Genomic DNA, 19,551 nt, shown 5'->3' with positions numbered 1-19,551 from the left:
CATTAAGATCAAATACATGAACTTGAATTAGTTTTAAATATAAACATATACATTCTCAATCCCCACATCACACCCCCCTTTGTCCTTTCTGAGCACATTTGCTCCAAAAAAACAAAGAGGCAAGGAAATAACGTCTAACTTGTGCGTGCAGTGTCCGATGGTCACTGAAATGTACGGGTGTGTCGACCGGCGTCTCGCCAGTACCCCTGACGTGCGGGAAGGTGCGAGGGCCCGTTCATCGCTGCTTGCAGCTTTAATTCATATTGATTCCTCCATACTTCAGTAATGAACCTGGACCCTCAGACACAAAGTAAGAGACTGTTTCTACTGTGCACTGACCTGATGGATGATGATGCATTGAGGATGAAGACTAAATGTTCTGCTAACAGATATATATTCCTGATGCAGAACTATTAGTGCAGATACTGTTTCAAACTAAGATGGATCTTAGTCTGGGTTTTAGAGCCACAAACTACTGATTGTATTTCTGTAACAAAACACCTGAGAACCTCCATTTCACAATTTACACTTCAAGAAAATATTCATATTTCTGCCTGAACGTTGAAGTCGCTGTAAAGATTTACAACTATTCAAAATGTGAAAGAATGTGTTTCAAATGTGTAATTCATTTTCTCACATTAGTCCTCAAAATACTGTGTTGGTTTGACTTCTCCTAAAATCAGCTGTTATGACAGCTTCTTTGAAGTGAGGTTGTACGTATACTCCCGTGTTCTGGGAAGTTAAATGACTGCTTTTGTGAATGGAGTCTGGTGGCTTTGAAGAGAGCGATATAACAGCTTCAGTTCCCCGTCAGAAAGGGCTGTCTGATGGAGAGGTAAAGCAGCTGTGGACGGGAGCTTTACCTCGGGAATAGAGAGGTCATGATAGACCAGAGTAATAGAGAGGACACGATAGACCAGAGCAATAGAGAGGTCACGATAGACCAGAGCAATAGAGAGCTCCCGATAGACCAGAGCAATAGAGAGGTCATGATAGACCAGAGCAATAGAGAGGTCATGATAGACCAGAGCAATAGAGAGGTCATGATAGACCAGAGCAATAGAGAGGTCATGATAGACCAGAGCAATAGAGAGGTCACGATAGACCAGAGCAATAGAGAGGACATGATAGACCAGAGCAATAGAGAGGTCATGATAGACCAGAGCAATAGAGAGGTCATGATAGACCAGAGCAATAGAGAGGTCACGATAGACCAGAGCAATAGAGAGGTCACGATAGACCAGAGCAATAGAGAGGTCACGATAGACCAGAGCAATAGAGAGGTCACGATAGACCAGAGCAATAGAGAGGACATGATAGACCAGAGCAATAGAGAGGTCATGATAGACCAGAGCAATAGAGAGGTCATGATAGACCAGAGCAATAGAGACCACGTAGTTATATCACTCTCTTCAGAGCCACCAGGCTTCATTCACAAAAGCAGTAATTTCCCTCTCAGAACACAGGAGTTGCTGCTCTACTGCTGCTTCTATCGGTTAGTTAGTTTGTGTTATTGTGTGACTTTCTGATCCAAACTAACGCGTGTTGAATGTTTGAGTTTATTCTTTAACTAACTACTGATGTAGAATATGGTGAAGGGAATTTAAGCTCACTTACTAAAGATTCAGAGCTTGCAGTTGAAAGTTTTGGATCATTAGTAAGTGGACCTTTGACCTTAGATTTTCTCCACCATATGTTGTTCCTTAAGGTCAAGAACAAACATCCCTGGGCAGTAGTGATGTTAAAGTTATCTGCTCATACTAAAAGGGGCAGTAATGTACATTTGGACCACTTCTCTTTTTAGAATATTTGAATTCATGCCTTCATTTGATAGTTGACAGTAGAAAGTGACAGAAATCAGAATGACATAAAAATAAATGTAAACCATCTGGATTTGAACCAGAGACACCACTGTTACATACTGTGTGTCTTAGACTGCTGGTCTACCACACTATTTAGACCACTTCTAACCTCAGTTCAAACCTAACTAACTCAAGCTAAGCTGCCCAAAGTGACCGTGAGACTGTTAAGAACATGATCAGCTCTCTTTAATGGAGGACTTTCACTGTGAAGTAGCTGTAGAAAGTGTTGAACCTACAAAATAATACAGGAAACAAACTACAACCAAAACCCAAGACCATGACAGTCCCCCCCTTTCTCAAGGGACGGATCCCAGACGTCCCTAAAACATAGTCTATGAACTCCATCAGGGTGGATGGAGGGAGTCCGGAGGAGGGATTAAGGGGCTAGCTGCCGGGCGCTGAACAGGGACGGGGCAGGAAAACTCAGGTGTACGAACCGGGGACAGGACAGACGGGAGAAACTGATCAGGAGGGCGACCCCTCTGGAGGACGACCCCTCTGGAGGACGGCCACGGAGGCGGGACCCCTCTGAAACCCAACGTGCAACAACAGCTGTCAGTGTGCTGACTTCACTATGACATGTGATTATCATAAAGTGGGCATGTCTGTAAAGGGCAGACTCGTGGGTACCCATAGAACCCATTTACATTCACATATCTGGAGGTCAGAGCGTTCTTCCAGTCAAGCTAGCATGACATGGTTGGTAACGATGGATTCTTTAGGTTTTCTAGTTTCACATGTTACCAGTATCTTCACTCTAGCTTTAAAACTGAGCCGCTACAACCTCTGAAAGACAGAATATCGTCCGTTGGATTGTAAAGAGGTTAATAAGACAGCCAGATAGTAAAATTCAGCTCATTAGTGTTTATGAAAGCAGGAGAGTTGAAATAAAAGGAACACTGTCATCACAGACTGAATGCTGAATTCAAACAGAAAAGTAACACTTTAACTGTTCCCTGTGACCATCTGAGCTTTGAGACAGTGTCGGCCAATCAACAAAGCCTTTTAGTTATAAAGACATGTCTTCACAGGAAGAGGAGTGATGTCTCTGTGGAGGAGCAGCTGTCCTGCTGTGCTGTGTACTTGGACCAGTCTGCTTCATCAGGAGACTCCTCCTGTCCCCAGTGTGGGAAAAGATCCAGAACCAGAGCTGGACTGCAGCCAGCCGGTCAGACCAGCACTGTACAAAGTAAGACTCTACATCTGTCTGCTGACGTCTCCATGTCTGAAACACTACTCGTTGTTTTAATACATAAAAAGTCATAAAAGTCCCACCAGGTCCTGCGAGGACACTAGGGGACGCCCCGCTCCACTCAACTGGCCGTTCAAGCCATAGACATATATACATACACCAACGTTGGCGTACGATCCAGAGGTCAATGAGGAAACACAGACACTCAGACGACCAATCGTGTAACTTCATCACTCAGTGACAGAATTTTAGGGTTGTAGGGCTGGCCGTCTGCGGTCCAGCCAAAAAGACAGAGAAAACAAGAGACATAAATAAATAACCCTCAAATACTCAACATGATTTACTGTGGAGACGGACGCTCTTAGTTTCACTTTCCTCCTCTGCATTTCATTCATTACATCCAACGTGCAGTAAATGTCGTCACAGTGAGATAAAACCTAATGTTTATTATTTTCCAGCGTGTTTTTTAGATGAAACGGACGACACACTGAACGGCAGACTGCAGAGTGTGTTTACTACTGCAACCACCAACAGCTCTCGTCACATGTCATGTTGCTTTTTCATACATCAGAGGACTAATTTGCTGAATCTTCACAGGTCTTTAGACCGTAGTGGAAACGGACAACAGTGGACTGAAGGAACCTTTTAGTTCCTTAAAAGTAGTAGGACTAAAAAGTCCCAGGAACTTTTGGTGGAAACCCGGCTTTTGTTATTGGTGCTGTTCAATAAAAACATGTCCACACAACGAGATATGAACATATTCTGCATTATTTGATGAGTGGATCAGTTTTAAATATTACAGTGAGGAAGGAACAGCCACAGTGAGCTGTTTAGATGAAGAGCTGCAGACGGACAGCTGAGGCTCCGCCTCCTCTGCTGTCAATCAAACATGTACACCGACTGAGAGAAAAAGGAGCATTTCTGATGCTTCCACTAAAACTAGACTGTTTAACCTTTACTGCTTTTTTATTTACTTTATATTGATCACTTCAATATTGGCAATGAAAATAATAATCACATTTTCTTTATTTTTATCTTTTGTCCTTCTCTTTCAGCAGATAGAGGTCTGCAGGAGGTTGTAGATGAACATAAGATCAGTCTGAGGAGGAGATGTGAATGTGTGACTGAAGGAACTGATGAAACAGGAAGTGGAACCCTCCTCAACAGGATCTACACTGAGCTCTACATCACAGAGGGACAGAGTGAAGAGGTTAATACCCAACATGAGGTGAGGCAGCTTGAGACAGCTTCCAAGAAGAACACCCTCCATAACGCTCCAATCAAGTGCCAGGACATCTTTAAAGCCTTACCTGACCAACAGGGACACATCAGAGTCGTTCTGACGAACGGCGTCGCTGGCGTTGGAAAAACCTTCTCAGTGCAGAAGTTCACTCTGGACTGGGCAGAGGGCTTGGAAAACCAAGATGTCAGTCTGGTGGTTCTGCTTTCGTTCAGGGAGCTGAACCTGATCAGAGATGAGCAGTACAGTCTTCTCAAGCTGCTCCATGTTTTCCATCCAACATTACAGAAGGTCACAGCAGAGAAGCTCGCTGACTGTAAAGTTCTGTTCATCTTTGACGGCCTGGATGAAAGCAGACTTTCACTGGATTTCAAGAACAAGAAGGTTGTGTCTGATGTCACCCAGAAGTCATCAGTCAACGTGCTGTTGACAAACCTCATCCAGGGGAATCTGCTTCCCTCAGCTCTCGTCTGGATAACTTCCCGACCTGCAGCGGCCAATCAGATCCCTCCTGCATGTGTTGACAGGGTAACAGAAGTACGAGGCTTCACTGACGCCCAGAAGGAGGAGTACTTCAGGAGGAGAGTCAGTGATGAAGAGCTGTACAGCAGAATCATCTCACACATCAAGACATCCAGGAGCCTCCACATCATGTGTCTAATCCCAGTCTTCTGCTGGATCACTGCTACAGTTCTGGACCACATGTTGACTACAGACCAGAGAGGAGAGCTGCCCAAGACCCTGACTGACCTGTACTCACACTTCCTGTTGGTTCAGACAAAGAGGAAGAAGCAGAAGTACGGTGAGGGACGTGAGACGAGTCCACAGGAGCTGACGGAGGCTGACGGGGAAGTTCTTCTGAAGCTGGGGAGGCTGGCGTTTGAACAGCTGGAGAAAGGAAACATCATGTTCTACCAAGAAGACCTGGAGCGGTGTGGTCTGGATGTCACAGAGGCCTCGGTGTACTCAGGAGTTTGTACAGAGATCTTCAAAAGAGAGTGTGTGATCTTCCAGAAAACAGTCTACTGCTTTGTTCACCTGAGCATTCAGGAGTTTCTGGCTGCAGTCTACATGTTCCACTGTTACACAAACAGCAACACAGAGGTACTGAAGGACTTCCTGGGAGAAGAATATGTTCATTCAACCCTGGATGACTTCCTGATGAGAGCCATGGAGAAATCCCTGAGGAGTAGAAATGGCCACCTGGACCTGTTTGTTCGCTTCCTTCATGGCCTCTCTCTGGAGTCCAACCAGAGACTCTTAGGAGGTCTGCTGGGTCAGACAGACAACAGTCCAGAAATCATCCAGAGAGCCATCAAAAACCTGAACGAGAAGAAATAGGATGAAACCGAAACCTCTTCTGGCATACGCCACATGTTGATGCGGAACATGGTTGATACAAAAACCTCTCCTGACAGAAGCATCAACATCTTCCACTGTCTGACGGAGATGAACGACCACTCAGTACATCAGGACATCCAAGAGTTCCTGAAGTCAGAGAACAGATCAGAGAAGGAACTCTCTGTGATCCACTGCTCAGCTCTGGCCTACATGCTGCAGATGTCAGAGGAGGTTCTGGATGAGTTGGACCTGAAGAAGTACAACACATCAGACGAGGGACGACTGAGACTGATTCCAGCTGTGAGGAACTGCAGAAAAGCTCTGTAAGTCCAGATGTGATTAACTTTATAGATCAGTGTAGTTTAGTTCTTCAAATATACACACTATAAATTATTCTATAAATATAATATTCTTATAAATGTTCCACGTGTTTATTACATATATATGTATTTGTATTTTGTCACAGATGTTCTTGAGCTGTTTCAAATGTTGAGTTCAAAATGTTTCAGTAGTTTGTGTTTCTAGCTGTCAAGTTAATGAACACTTATTCTATTTATTTCTAATAATTGTTACATTTGACAGTTTTTTCATATTTATCTTTTTGGGTGATGGAGACGACATGTGAACCTGGTAAAACAAATGAAAAAAACAAAAGATCAGCTGTCTGGTGGAGCGCTGGGTCTAACCGGTGTAACGGCAGCAACAGAACGTTTGCTGATCCGGCGGGGAGTCGGGGCGGTCCTGGGATCAGAGTCCTGGTGCTGGGGTTTGCTTTCAATAGGCCTTGCACCACATTACACCTTACCTTGTGTGTTTTTGGGCTCATCTCTTTCGTTGGCTTCAAATCCAAACTGTTGCCATGTTGCTGCAGTTTTAGTTTTCTTTGAGACCAGCTCTGCCATGTCTCATCTGATCACCCCAAAAAACACATGAACTTCCTAGTAAACAAACCTCTTCTTGTTTATACACCAACATTATATCATAATCATAACGTTAATCACGTTGTCATATTGCTTATTAGTAATGCAATACAGGCTGGATTTAGCACTGTGACTCTGTCGGCACAGGTTGTTGATGTCGGCTACTTTTTAATTTGGCAGAACGTGTCGTTAGCATGAAATCAAACCGGTTTAAGCTCGTACACCGGACCAGACCGGACCGGCAAAACCGAAAATCGACCCAACTCTAGCATTAGCCACCGTAAACTACTGGTCATACGAGACAAAGCTTGTCGTTGTAAAACCCCTGAGTGTGTTGAATCGAGCAATGGTGCATTTTATTGCTAATGAATTCAAGTTGTGTTCCATCATCTTGTTTTGAAGTCTTTCCTTTTATTCTGTTACTCACAGAAGGAAACTCTGGTGTTTCTCTCTCTTGTTGCTGTAGAGAAGAGTAGTAACAGGAAATACACAGCTTCCACCAATAACAGCAGTCTGATGAATATATAACAGCAGAATGGTAGAATTCAGACTTTTTAAGAGATCTTATACAAACCAAAGATCAGTGTTATGTTTTTAATGCTGATACACTGATATCATCTTTCTGATGTCATTATGTTGTAAATAATGTAACCTCATAGGTTCATTCATTATGTTTGTGAGCTGAATACATTTGATGCTCAGAAAAGAGTGTTAATGACAAAACGCCATGCAGTCATCAAAATATCTAGTTATATGAATGTTTAATTATGTAAAGGTCTAATATTATAGCAATTTGTTTAATTTTCCCATTTATGGACGTGAACCTGAAAGCAGCAGGTAGGTAGCAAAGAGAGGTCATCTTTATCAACTGTATTATTATTACTTATTCACTGAGTTTTAAAAATGCTTTTCTAATCAAGAAGGCCTCATGCTAACTTTGTGGAGACAGACCTGGGATCAGATCACACTGACAGACTGGACATTAGGGAAGCCTCAATGTAACTACATGTTCTCTCTCTTCATCTGCAAGATTAAAGAAAAACAAAGATTAAAAGTCTGCAGGTTTGAGAGAGAGTGATGAGAATTATTGTTTCATGTCAAACAGTGAGATCAGATTAGCTGAACCACTGATGTGAGGAGTAAATGTTGATTAAAGAAGTTTATATCAAACTGTTTAGTCATCAAATGCATGAAGTAAATATAAACTGTCCTCTTTCATAATAACATATTTTGTCATTTTTGTGTCATCACAGACTTTCTGACTGTGAACTCTCAGATACTCACTGTGAAGTTGTGGCCTCAGCTCTGAAGTCCAACCCCTCCCATCTGAGAGAGCTGGACCTGAGTGACAACTACAACCTGCAGGATTCAGGAGTGAAGCTGCTTTCTGCTGGACTGAAGAGTCCAAACTGTAGACTGGAGACTCTGAGGTCAGTTCACTGACTGTAGTTTATGTAGTTTGTACACACACTCTCTACACACTGGCTCTGCTCCAGATGGCTCTAGAGAGGGACTTTCACGTTTTCACGTCGGCCACCGTAGCTCTCCAACATGCTTGGCACACAGGAGAGGCTTCAGTTGGTTGTAATCTCCTCACCTCACCACTAGATACCTCCAGATCCTACACACTGGACCTTTAACCACAGACCTTATTTCAGCCATCTAACTAAAAACCCATTGACTTCCAGACGAGGGAACAGGAAGTGCTAAAATGCTAATTCATTTCTGGGTTTTAGGACTCATTCCTGTAGCACTCTATTTGAACATGTCTAAAGGTGCAGCACTCTTCAACAAACACGTATTGCACCAACTTAAAGGCACACAAGTGATGATTATGAATGACACCATCTAATCAGAGGTCTCTATGGTTCTAAGTTATTCCCACGTTCTTTTTGACAGCAGATCTAACTGTGATCTGTTTTCATGTCAGCATTGTCTAATTATTTGAAGCAAAAACCAAATAAATATTCTGCATCTGAAACCTCTTTGCAGGTCCATATTTTGTTCAAGTCTGTCTGAATACAATACTCACATGTTCATATGTACATTCAAAGAGTTATTGATGTCTGTCATCATTCCTTCTGTCTGTGAAGCAACCCCCGTATAACCTGAGTGTTACGAGATGAGGACTAAATCCACAGTCTTGTTCTGCGTAAAATGACCTGTAAAGTTGATCTTAAACTAATCAGAGGCTTCAGCAGTCTGAGTTAGATGTATTAGGGCTGGGTGACTTGGAGAAAATCAAATATCATAATTTTGTTTTTTGTGTAAATGACCAATAATAGAACAGCTAGAACAGTCTGGTAAGTTCAGAGAATGACATCACTTTACTGTAATGTAGCCTTTAAAACCAGGAAGAGATGACACTTACAACACAACACGATATTACTAGGGCTGTCAATCCATTAAAATATTTAATCACGATTAATCGCAAATTATTCACAATTTTTGTATCTGTTCTAAATGAACCTTAAAGGGAGATCTGTCAAGTATTTAATATTCTTATCAACATGGGAGTGGACTAATATGATTTATGTAAATGTATGTATATATTTATTATTGTAAATCAATTAAGAACACAAAACTATGACAGATATTGTCCAGAAACCCTCACAGGTACTGCATTTAGCATAAAACAATATGCTCCAATCAGAACATGGCAAACTGCAGCCCAACAGGCATCAACAGCTGTCAGTGTGTCAGTGCGCTGACTTGACTATGACTTGCCCCAAACTGCATGTGATTATCATAAAGTGGGCATGTCTGTAAAGGGGAGACTCGTGGGTACCCATAGAACCCGTTTACATTCACATATCTGGAGGTCAGAGGTCAAGAGACCCCTTTGAAGATGCCCATGACAGTTTTTCCTCGCCAAACGTTAGAGTAAGTTTGGAGCGTTATTTAACCTCCTTCCTGACGAGCTAGTTTGACATGGTTGGTACCGATGGATTCATCAAGTTTTCCAGTTTCCTATGATACCAGTATCTTCACTCTAGCTTTAAAACTGAGCCGCTATAACCTCCGGAAGATCGATTGCATTAATGCGTTAAAGAAAATAGTGGTGTTAAAGCGATTAACTTTGACAACCCTAGATATTAGGATATCCAAAATCAAAGACGATATCTAGTCTCATATCAAGATATGGATATAATATGGATATATTGCCCAGCCTTAGTATGTATCCAGTCAGTATGTTGTGTTTGACAGTTTCCTTGTTGAGCTGCAGGAGGAATAGTAACTCAAAGAGGGAATTTGGTACTAAACAGTGTGTAACTTTGATTTGTCGACTCAGACTGCTGAATCTTCATATTAGTTTCACTTGAACTTGTGAAGTCATTTCTTACAGTGTAGTTGTGTTATGAAGGGACCACTTCACAGGAGGAATGATTACTGCCACCAATAACTCTTTTAATGTACATATGACATGTGGCTGTTGTTTACAGACACACTTGAACAAATGTGGACCTTTCCTGTAAATGACATAAACCTGCTAGGCTAGCAGATACAGTGAGAAGAAGGCCATGTAATAAATGAAGTAATGAAGTCCAACAAGTCTGATTTGATATTGATCCTCTAATTCCAGACTTGACTGAGATCAGCAGCATGTTATTGGTGTGTGTTGACATGAACAGGTGTATGAATGTTGTGGTGACATTTGGATGATGTCTGTAGAAGGCTGACATTATGATGATCCACAATAACACAATGACAAAGTCACTCTACTCATTTTAGGGAAAAGATCATTGATTAGGACATAGTGATGTTGAGCTACACATTTAAAACCTGAACACATCTGACTGGATTATAAAGTGATTTTTATCTTCATCATTTATTCTTTATTCAGATTGTGGGGCTGCAGTTTGTCAGAGATCAGCTGTGCTTCTCTGGTCTCAGCTCTGAAGTCCAACCCCTCCCATCTGAGAGAGCTGGATCTGAGTAACAACAACCTGCAGGATTCAGGAGTGAAGGTTCTGTGTGGTTTTCTGGAGAGTCCACACTGTAGACTGGAGACTCTGAGGTCAGTTCACTGACTCTCTGTTACTATTAGAGATCTTACATGTTAAATTAACAATTGAACCTGATTTATGTACAAACATAACTTACATCCATAAAGTTGTTAATGTCCTTTTCTTCATATTTTCATGTTTCTTGAACTAAATCTAGTCTGCAGTCACAAAAGACTTGTGTTTCTTAAAGAAAGTGTAGAAAATGTCCACTGTTAGTTGTTAAAGTAAATGAATGTTTATCATTGTTGGTAAATGGTCACATCTGGATACAGAAGATCCTCTCAACTAATATTCAGGGTTCCTACGCAGTATGGAGAAGTATGGAATTTGATTTTAGTCATTTCCAGGTCTGGATGAGTATGGAAAAAAGAAAAGAGAGAATGGAAAAACATGTCTGTTTCCAGACTGTTGCCCCTGTTCTGCTTTCTAAGATATCAAATTCAGAATTTCTAAAAATAAATAGATCATACAAGCAGAGTGTTTTTCATGGTGTTTAGAGCAGCCGGTGCAGCCACAATGTTTACTACTGTGAGAGAGCGCGGGCCAGAGAGAGCTTGATGTCGTTGAAAGCAGCACAGGAAGTAGGCTCTGACTGAACGCACACTCCTACAGAGCTGCCTCTACACCTGTACGTCACAGCCAGGGCCGGCGCCTCCATAGAGGCCAACTAGGCAACCGCCTAGGGCGGCACTTTGGCAGCCAAATATGGGCCAACTATTCATCATGAGCAACATAACAATAATAATATAATAATAAAAAGTAACCAGTAACTGCAGGCAGACGGCACAGAGCAGAACGCTGCCTGTCAGACTGGGACAATCTAATACTTTACATATTGAGGGGGGGGACGAGCGGCCCCTCCTAATTTGGACTGATCCTCGTTCTGGCTGAAATCTGATTGGCTCAGTCATTTACATCATGAATGTGATGAACTGTGACCAGTGTTCCAGCTGGCTGGTCTGGTTTTGATTCAGTGATGACGTGCTGATACAAACTGAGGAGGTGTCATCCACGATGAAGAGTCTTGAAGGTCTTCATCATCATCATCACATTCTCTTTATACCACTAAAACTTTATTAGTGGTAAAATTACTAACCCACAATGTTTCGTCTCGCGCCCTCCGGCCGCTCACATAAGACACCTCTCCGTCTCAAAGTCCTGGGATGGGTTTGTGTCCCAGTCTGTCCCTGGTGCTAATAGAGGGGCGGCATCATTGTGATTCACCTAGAGCAGGATGTTTGACAGCAGAACGTCGTCCAGCTTTCTCTGTAGGACTGTAGACTGAACGACCACAATGAGTAAAGTGTTCTGAGGGCTGGCTTGATGATCCCAAACACAAAGCCTGGTTGGTTAACAATTCCAAATGGGGAAAAGAGAGCTGGATGCAAACTTTGAGGAAAATGGTTTGACATCTCAACCATGGTGGGGGGGGGAGGCTGTAGTCTTGTAACAGCGTCCTCTGAACCCCGAGTCACAAAGTCAAATATGGTCTGAAAAATCTACAGAGAAGTCTGGAAAAGTCTGGAATGTAAAATGTAAAATGTGTAGGAACCCTGAATATTTGTTCTGAATTGATCAAGTTTACTTCATGAAGTAGAAATATTTCTTTGGTTTCTGATTGTTTCAACATGTTCCACAAATAATGTCTGATCATCGATATTGATTCTTCAGCACACACACATAGATGAACACAGAGATCAGCAGCATGTTATTGATGTGTGTTGACATGAACAGGTGTATGAATGTTGTGGTGACATTTGGATGATGTCTGTAGAAGGCTGACATTATGATGATCCACAATAACACAATGACAAAGTCACTCTACTCATTTTAGGGAAAAGATCATTGATTAGGACATAGTGATGTTGAGCTACACATTTAAAACCTGAACACATCTGACTGGATTATAAAGTGATTTATATCTTCATCATTTATTCTTTATTCAGATTGTGGCGCTGCAGTTTGTCAGAGATCAGCTGTGCTTCTCTGGCCTCAGCTCTGAAGTCCAACCCCTCCCATCTGAGAGAGCTGGAGCTGAGCCTCAACAACCTGGAGGATTCAGGAGTGAAGGTCCTGTGTGGTTTTCTGGAGAGTCCACACTGTAGACTGGAGACTCTGAGGTCAGTTCACTGACTGTAGTTTATGTAGTTTGTACACACACTCTCTACACACTGGCTCTGCTCCAGATGGCTCTAGAGAGGGACATTCACGTTGTCACGTCGGCCACCGTAGCTCTCCAACACGCTTGGCACACAGGAGAGGCTTCAGTTGGTTGTAATCTCCTCACCTCACCACTAGATACCTCCAGATCCTACACACTGGACCTTTAACCACAGACCTTATTTCAGCCATCTAACTAAAAACCCATTGACTTCCAGACGAGGGAACAGGAAGTACTAAAATGCTAATTCATTTCTGGGTTTTAGGACTCATTCCTGTAGCTCTCTATTTGAACATGTCTAAAGGTGCAGCACTCTTCAACAAACACGTATTGCACCAACTTAAAGGCACACAAGTGATGATTATGAACGACACCATCTAATCATAGGTCTCTATGGTTCTAAGTTATTCCCACGTTCTTTTTGACAGCAGATCTAACTGTGATCTATTTTCATGTCAGCATTGTCTAATTATTTGAAGCAAAATCCAAATAAATATTCTGCATCAGAAACATCTTTGCAGGTTCATATTTTGTTCAAGTCTATGTGAATACAATACTCACATGTTCATATGTACATTCAAAGAGTTATTGATGTCTGTCATCATTCCTTCTGTCTGTGAAGCAACCCCCGTATAACCTGAGTGTTACGAGATGAGGACTAAATCCACAGTCTTGTTCTGTGTAAAATGACCTGTAAAGTTGATCTTAAACTAATCAGAGGCTTCAGCAGTCTGAGTTAGATGTATTAGGGCTGGGTGACTTGGAGAAAATCAAATATCACAATATTTATTTGTGTAAATGACCAATAATAGAACAGCTAGAACAGTCTGGTAAGTTCAGAGAATGACATCACTTTACTGTAATGTAGCCTTTAAAACCAGGAAGAGATGACACTTACAACACAACACGATATTACTAGGGCTGTCAATCCATTAAAATATTTAATCACGATTAATCGCAAATTATTCACAATTTTTGTATCTGTTCTAAATGAACCTTAAAGGGAGATCTGTCAAGTATTTAATATTCTTATCAACATGGGAGTGGACAAATATGATTTATGTAAATGTATGTATATATTTATTATTGTAAATCAATTAAGAACACAAAACAATGACAGATATTGTCCAGAAACCCTCACAGGTACTGCATTTAGCATAAAACAATATGCTCCAATCATAACATGGTAAACTGCAGACCAACAGGCAACAACAGCTGTCAGTGTGTCAGTGTGCTGACTTGACTATGACTTGCCCCAAACTGCATGTGATTATCATAAAGTGGGCATGTCTGTAAAGGGGAGACTCGTGGGTACCCATAGAACCCATTTACATTCACATATCTGGAGGTCAGAGGTCAAGCGACCCCTTTGAAGATGCCCATGACAGTTTTTCCTTGCCAAACTTTAGAGTAAGTTTGGAGCGTTATTTAACCTCCTTCCCGACGAGCTAGTTTGACATGGTTGGTACCGATGGATTCATCAGGTTTTCCAGTTTCCTATGATACCAGTATCTTCACTCTAGCTTTAAAACTGAGCCGCTATAACCTCCGGAAGATCGATTGCATTAATGCGTTAAAGAAAATAGTGGCGTTAAAACGATTAACTTTGACAACCCTAGATATTAGGATATCCAAAATCAAAGACGATATCTAGTCTCATATCACGATATGGATATAATATGGATATATTGCCCAGCCTTAGTATGTATCCAGTCAGTGTGTTGTGTTTGACAGTTTCCTTGTTGAGCTGCAGGAGGAATAGTAACTCAAAGAGGGAATTTGGTACTAAACAGTGTGTAACTTTGATTTGTCGGACTCAGACTGCTGAATCTTCATATTAGTTTCACTTGAACTTGTGAAGTCATTTCTTACAGTGTAGTTGTGTTATGAAGGGACCACTTCACAGGAGGAATGATTACTGCCACCAATAACTCTTTTAATGTACATATGACATGTGGCTGTTGTTTACAGACACACTTGAACAAATGTGGACCTTTCCTGTAAATGACATAAACCTGCTAGGCTAGCAGATACAGTGAGAAGAAGGCCATGTAATAAATGAAGTAATGAAGTCCAACAAGTCTGATTTGATATTGATCCTCTAATTCCAGACTTGACTGAGATCAGCAGCATGTTATTGATGTGTGTTGACATGAACAGGTGTATGAATGTTGTGGCGACATTTGGATGATGTCTGTAGAAGGCTGACATTATGATGATCCACAATAACACAATGACAAAGTCACTCTACTCATTTTAGGGAAAAGATCATTGATTAGGACATAGTGATGTTGAGCTACACATTTAAAACCTGAACACATCTGACTGGATTATAAAGTGATTTTTATCTTCATTATTTATTCTTTATTCAGATTGAGTGGCTGCAGTTTGTCAGAGATCAGCTGTGCTTCTCTGGTCTCAGCTCTGAAGTCCAACCCCTCCCATCTGAGAGAGCTGGAGCTGAGTCACAACAAGCTGCAGGATTCAGGAGTGAAGGTCCTGTGTGGTTTTCTGGAGAGTCCACACTGTAGACTGGAGACTCTGAGGTCAGTTCACTGACTCTCTGTTACTATTAGAGATCTTATATGTTGAATTAACAATTGAACCTGATTTATGTACAAACATAACTTACATCCATAAAGTTGTTAATGTCCTTTTCTTCATATTTTCATGTTTCTTGAACTAAATCTAGTCTGCAGTCACAAAAGACTTGTGTTTCTTAAAGAAAGTGTAGAAAATGTCCACTGTTAGTTGTTAAAGTAAATGAATGTTTATCATTGTTGGTAAATGGTCACATCTGGATACAGAAGATCCTCTCAACTAATATTCAGGGTTCCTACGCAGTATGGAGAAGTATGGAATTTGATTTTAGTCATTTCCAGGTCTGGATGAGTATGGAAAAAAGAAAAGAGAGAATGGAAAAACATGTCTGTTTCCAGACTGTTGCTCCTATTCTGCTTTCTAAGATATCAAATTCAGAATTTCTAAAAATAAATAGATCATACAAGCAGAGTGTTTTTCATGGTGTTTAGAGCAGCCGGTGCAGCCACAATGTTTACTACTGTGTGAGAGAGCGCGGGCCAGAGAGAGCTTGATGTCGTTGAAAGCAGCACAGGAAGTAGGCTCTGACTGAACGCACACTCCTACAGAGCTGCCTCTACGCCTGTACGTCACAGCCGGGGCCGGCGCCTCCATAGAGGCCGACTAGGCAACCGCCTAGGGCGGCACTTTGGCAGCCAAATATGGGCCAACTATTCATCATGAGCAACATAACAATAATAATATAATAATAAAAAGTAACCGGTAACTGCAGGCAGACGGCACAGAGCAGAACGCTGCCTGTCAGACTGGGACAATCTAATACTTTACATATTGAGGGGGGGGGACGGGCGGCCCCTCCTAATTTGGACTGATCCTCGTTCTGGCTGAAATCTGATTGGCTCAGTCATTTACATCATGAACGTGATGAACTGTGACCAGTGATCCAGCTGGCCGGTCTTGTTTTGATTCAGTGATGAAGTGCTGATACAAACTGAGGAGGTGTCATCCACGATGAAGAGTCTTGAAGGTCTTCATCATCATCATCACATTCTCTTTATACCACTAAAACTCTATTAGTGGTAAAATTACTAACCCACAATGTTTCGTCTCGCGCCCTCCGGCCGCTCACATAAGACACCTCTCCGTCTCAAAGTCCTGGGATGGGTTTGTGTCCCAGTCTGTCCCTGGTGCTAATAGAGGGGCGGCATCATTGTGATTCACCTAGAGCAGGATGTTTGACAGCAGAACGTCGTCCAGCTTTCTCTGTAGGACTGTAGACTGAACGGCCACGATGAGTAAAGTTTTGAGGGCTGGCTTGATGATCCCAAACACAAAGCCTGGTTGGTTAACAATTACAAGTGGAAAAGAGAGCTGGATGCAAACTTTGAGGAAAATCGTTTGACATCTCAACCATGATGGGGGGAGGGGGGGGGGTGCTGTAGTCTTGTAACAGCGTCCTCTGAACCCCGAGTCACAAAGTCAAATATGGTCTGAAAAATCTACAGAGAAGTCTGGAAAAGTCTGGAATGTAAAATGTAAAATGTGTAGGAACCCTGAATATTTGTTCTGAATTGATCAAGTTTACTTCATGAAGTAGAAATATTTCTCTGGTTTCTGATTGTTTCAACATGTTCCACAAATAATGTCTGATCATTGATATTGATCCTTCAGCACACACACAGATGAACACAGAGATCAGCAGCATGTTATTGATGTGTGTTGACATGAACAGGTGTATGAATGTTGTGGTGACATTTGGATGATGTCTGTAGAAGGCTGACATTATGATGATCCACAATAACACAATGACAAAGTCACTCTACTCATTTTAGGGAAAAGATCATTGATTAGGACATAGTGATGTTGATCTACACATTTAAAACCTGAACACATCTGACTGGATTATAAAGTGATTTTTATCTTCATCATTTATTCTTTATTCAGATTGAGGGCCTGCAGTTTGTCAGAGATCAGCTGTGCTTCTCTGGCCTCAGCTCTGAAGTCTAACCCCTCCCATTTGAGAGAGCTGGAGCTGAGAAACAACAAGCTGAAGGATTCAGATGTGAAGCTGCTGTCTGATCTTGTGAAGAGTCCACACTGTAGACTGGAGACTCTGGAGTAAGTAGACCGTCGGAGTAGGTCCATGTTGGTTTCAGCAGTATTGTTGTGATGTGAGAGAGAACAGTCAACCAATCAGATCAGCCAGAAGCTTGTTGTGATCATGTGTTTGAGTCAATGTGAAGAAGATGTTGTTGTGTTCATGTCTCCAGGAAATAAAGCTGGATTACAGCTGACAGCATCACATCATGTATAGAGACAGTGGTCCTCATCCATCAAACTGTCGTACCATCAAATCTGATCAGAAAGTGTGTGTTCTCTCATTGAGAGATAGAACCATCATAGAACCATGGTTACATTTAGTAACCATGTGGTCTTTATAAAGACCAGAACCTCTGCTGAAGTCCAGTAATCACAGCTGATGTTTTACTGTTCAGTCTGTGTATGAACATGTAGGACCTTTAAAGAGGACCTGTTAAGCTGATGTTCAGGTTCATACTTGTATTTTGGGTTTCTACTAGAACATGTTTACATGCTTTAATGTTCAAAAAACACTTTACTTTTCTTCTAGCGGCTGTGCTGCAGCACCTCTTTACACCCTCTCTCTGAAACGCTCTGTTTGATCTCCTTGTCCAAAAAGATTCCATATTTAGTCGGGCTGTCAAAGTTAATGCAATAATAACGAGTTAACGCTAGTTCGTTTTAACACCACTAATTACATTAATGCAACTTGTGATTTTTAGGTTGTAAAATGTGCGATTAATTTGAGATTAATCACGATTAACTATGGACAATCATGTGATTAATCACGACTAAATATTTCAATGGATTGACAGCCCTAATATTTACATATTTGTCATGTAATATTTAAAAGTAGATGAAACATTGAAATGTGACTGAAACCAACCTAGCAGTAGTAAATCCATCATTAAAGTGAGCAGTGAAAAGCTCTCTGTTTCTGCAGTAATGATGCTCTCAGGACTCTCAGCAGTTTATTTCCACTGTGTGGATCATAAGATAATATTACACAGAGACAAAGAATTTGAACACATAATCCAGGCTAAAAGCAACACAGTTTAAACTGACACATACAGAAAGGTCACCGACTGTGTGAATGTGTAAATGAACAGACTTGTAATATCACTGCCCCGTCTAGAGCACCAGAGATCTGACTAGAACTACTTTGTGTACTCTGCTGAGTTAATGTGATCACATGTATTGTTATGACCTGTATGACAATAATGTAGCCTTCTTCTCTCAGCTGCAAACCCAGCGGTGTGAAACGGACATAAATGACATTTATATAACCACAATAACACAAAATCAGTACATGATCTCTTATCATATATTCATATATGATATTCATATAGTCACTCATCTGAATCAGCTTCTTGAGCCGTATGTTGCTGTGAGACACGTCAGAGTCGTGCTCCTACAGTCCCTCAGACTGAATGTGTTGCCTTGGTTAGTTTGCTACCAATACTTTTATGTATGCTGTGGGTGATTAGAAGATGTGAAAGTAAGCCTGCTTACCGCTGTGAATTATGTTTATAGATTTATTATTTACCTTCTCCTAAGTCTGTTTCACACCGCCGGGGTTGGAGCTGAAAGAATAAGACTAAAGTATTGTAATGGACACAGGGACAGTCACATGACCACGGGGACAGTCACATGACCACGGGGACAATCACATGACCACAGGGACAGTCACATGACCACAGGGACAGTCACAGGGACAGTCACATGACCACGGGTACAATCACATGACCACAGGGACAGTCACATGACCACAGGGACAGTCACAGAAACAGTCACATGACCACAGGGAGAGTCACAGGGACAGTCACAGGGACAGTCACATGACCACAGGGACAGTCACAGGGACAGTCACATGACCACAGGGACAGTCACAGGGACAGTCACATGACCACGGGGACAGTCACAGGGACAGTCACATGACCACGGGGACAATCACATAACCACAGGGACAGTCACATGACCACAGGGACAGTCACAGAAACAGTCACATGACCACGGGGAGAGTCACAGGGACAGTCACAGGGACAGTCACATGACCACAGGGACAGTCACAGGGACAGTCACATGACCACAGGGACAGTCACAGGGACAGTCACATGACCACGGGGACAATCACAGAAACAGTCACATGACCACGGGGAGAGTCACAGGGACAGTCACATGACCACAGGGACAGTCACATGACCACAG

The 19,551-nt window shown here is 41.9% G+C and overlaps 1 protein-coding gene across 1 annotated transcript in view; it reads left to right on the top strand.

Moving 5' to 3' along the window:
* Positions 1 to 19,551, top strand: part of LOC119483767 (protein NLRC3-like) — a 40,631-nt gene that overhangs the window by 6,672 nt on the left and 14,408 nt on the right. Inside the window, 6 exon segments of the mRNA XM_037762217.1 lie at positions 2,894 to 3,051; positions 4,110 to 5,958; positions 7,809 to 7,985; positions 10,400 to 10,573; positions 12,509 to 12,682; positions 15,096 to 15,269. Coding sequence (XP_037618145.1) covers positions 2,894 to 3,051; positions 4,110 to 5,958; positions 7,809 to 7,985; positions 10,400 to 10,573; positions 12,509 to 12,682; positions 15,096 to 15,269 — 2,706 coding nt within the window.

The sequence above is a fragment of the Sebastes umbrosus genome, chromosome 24 (genome assembly GCF_015220745.1).
Source record: "Sebastes umbrosus isolate fSebUmb1 chromosome 24, fSebUmb1.pri, whole genome shotgun sequence".
Taxonomy (NCBI): domain Eukaryota; kingdom Metazoa; phylum Chordata; class Actinopteri; order Perciformes; family Sebastidae; genus Sebastes; species Sebastes umbrosus.
The sequence above is the reverse complement of the archived record's forward strand: the minus strand, read 5'-3'. Positions and strand labels throughout refer to the sequence as shown.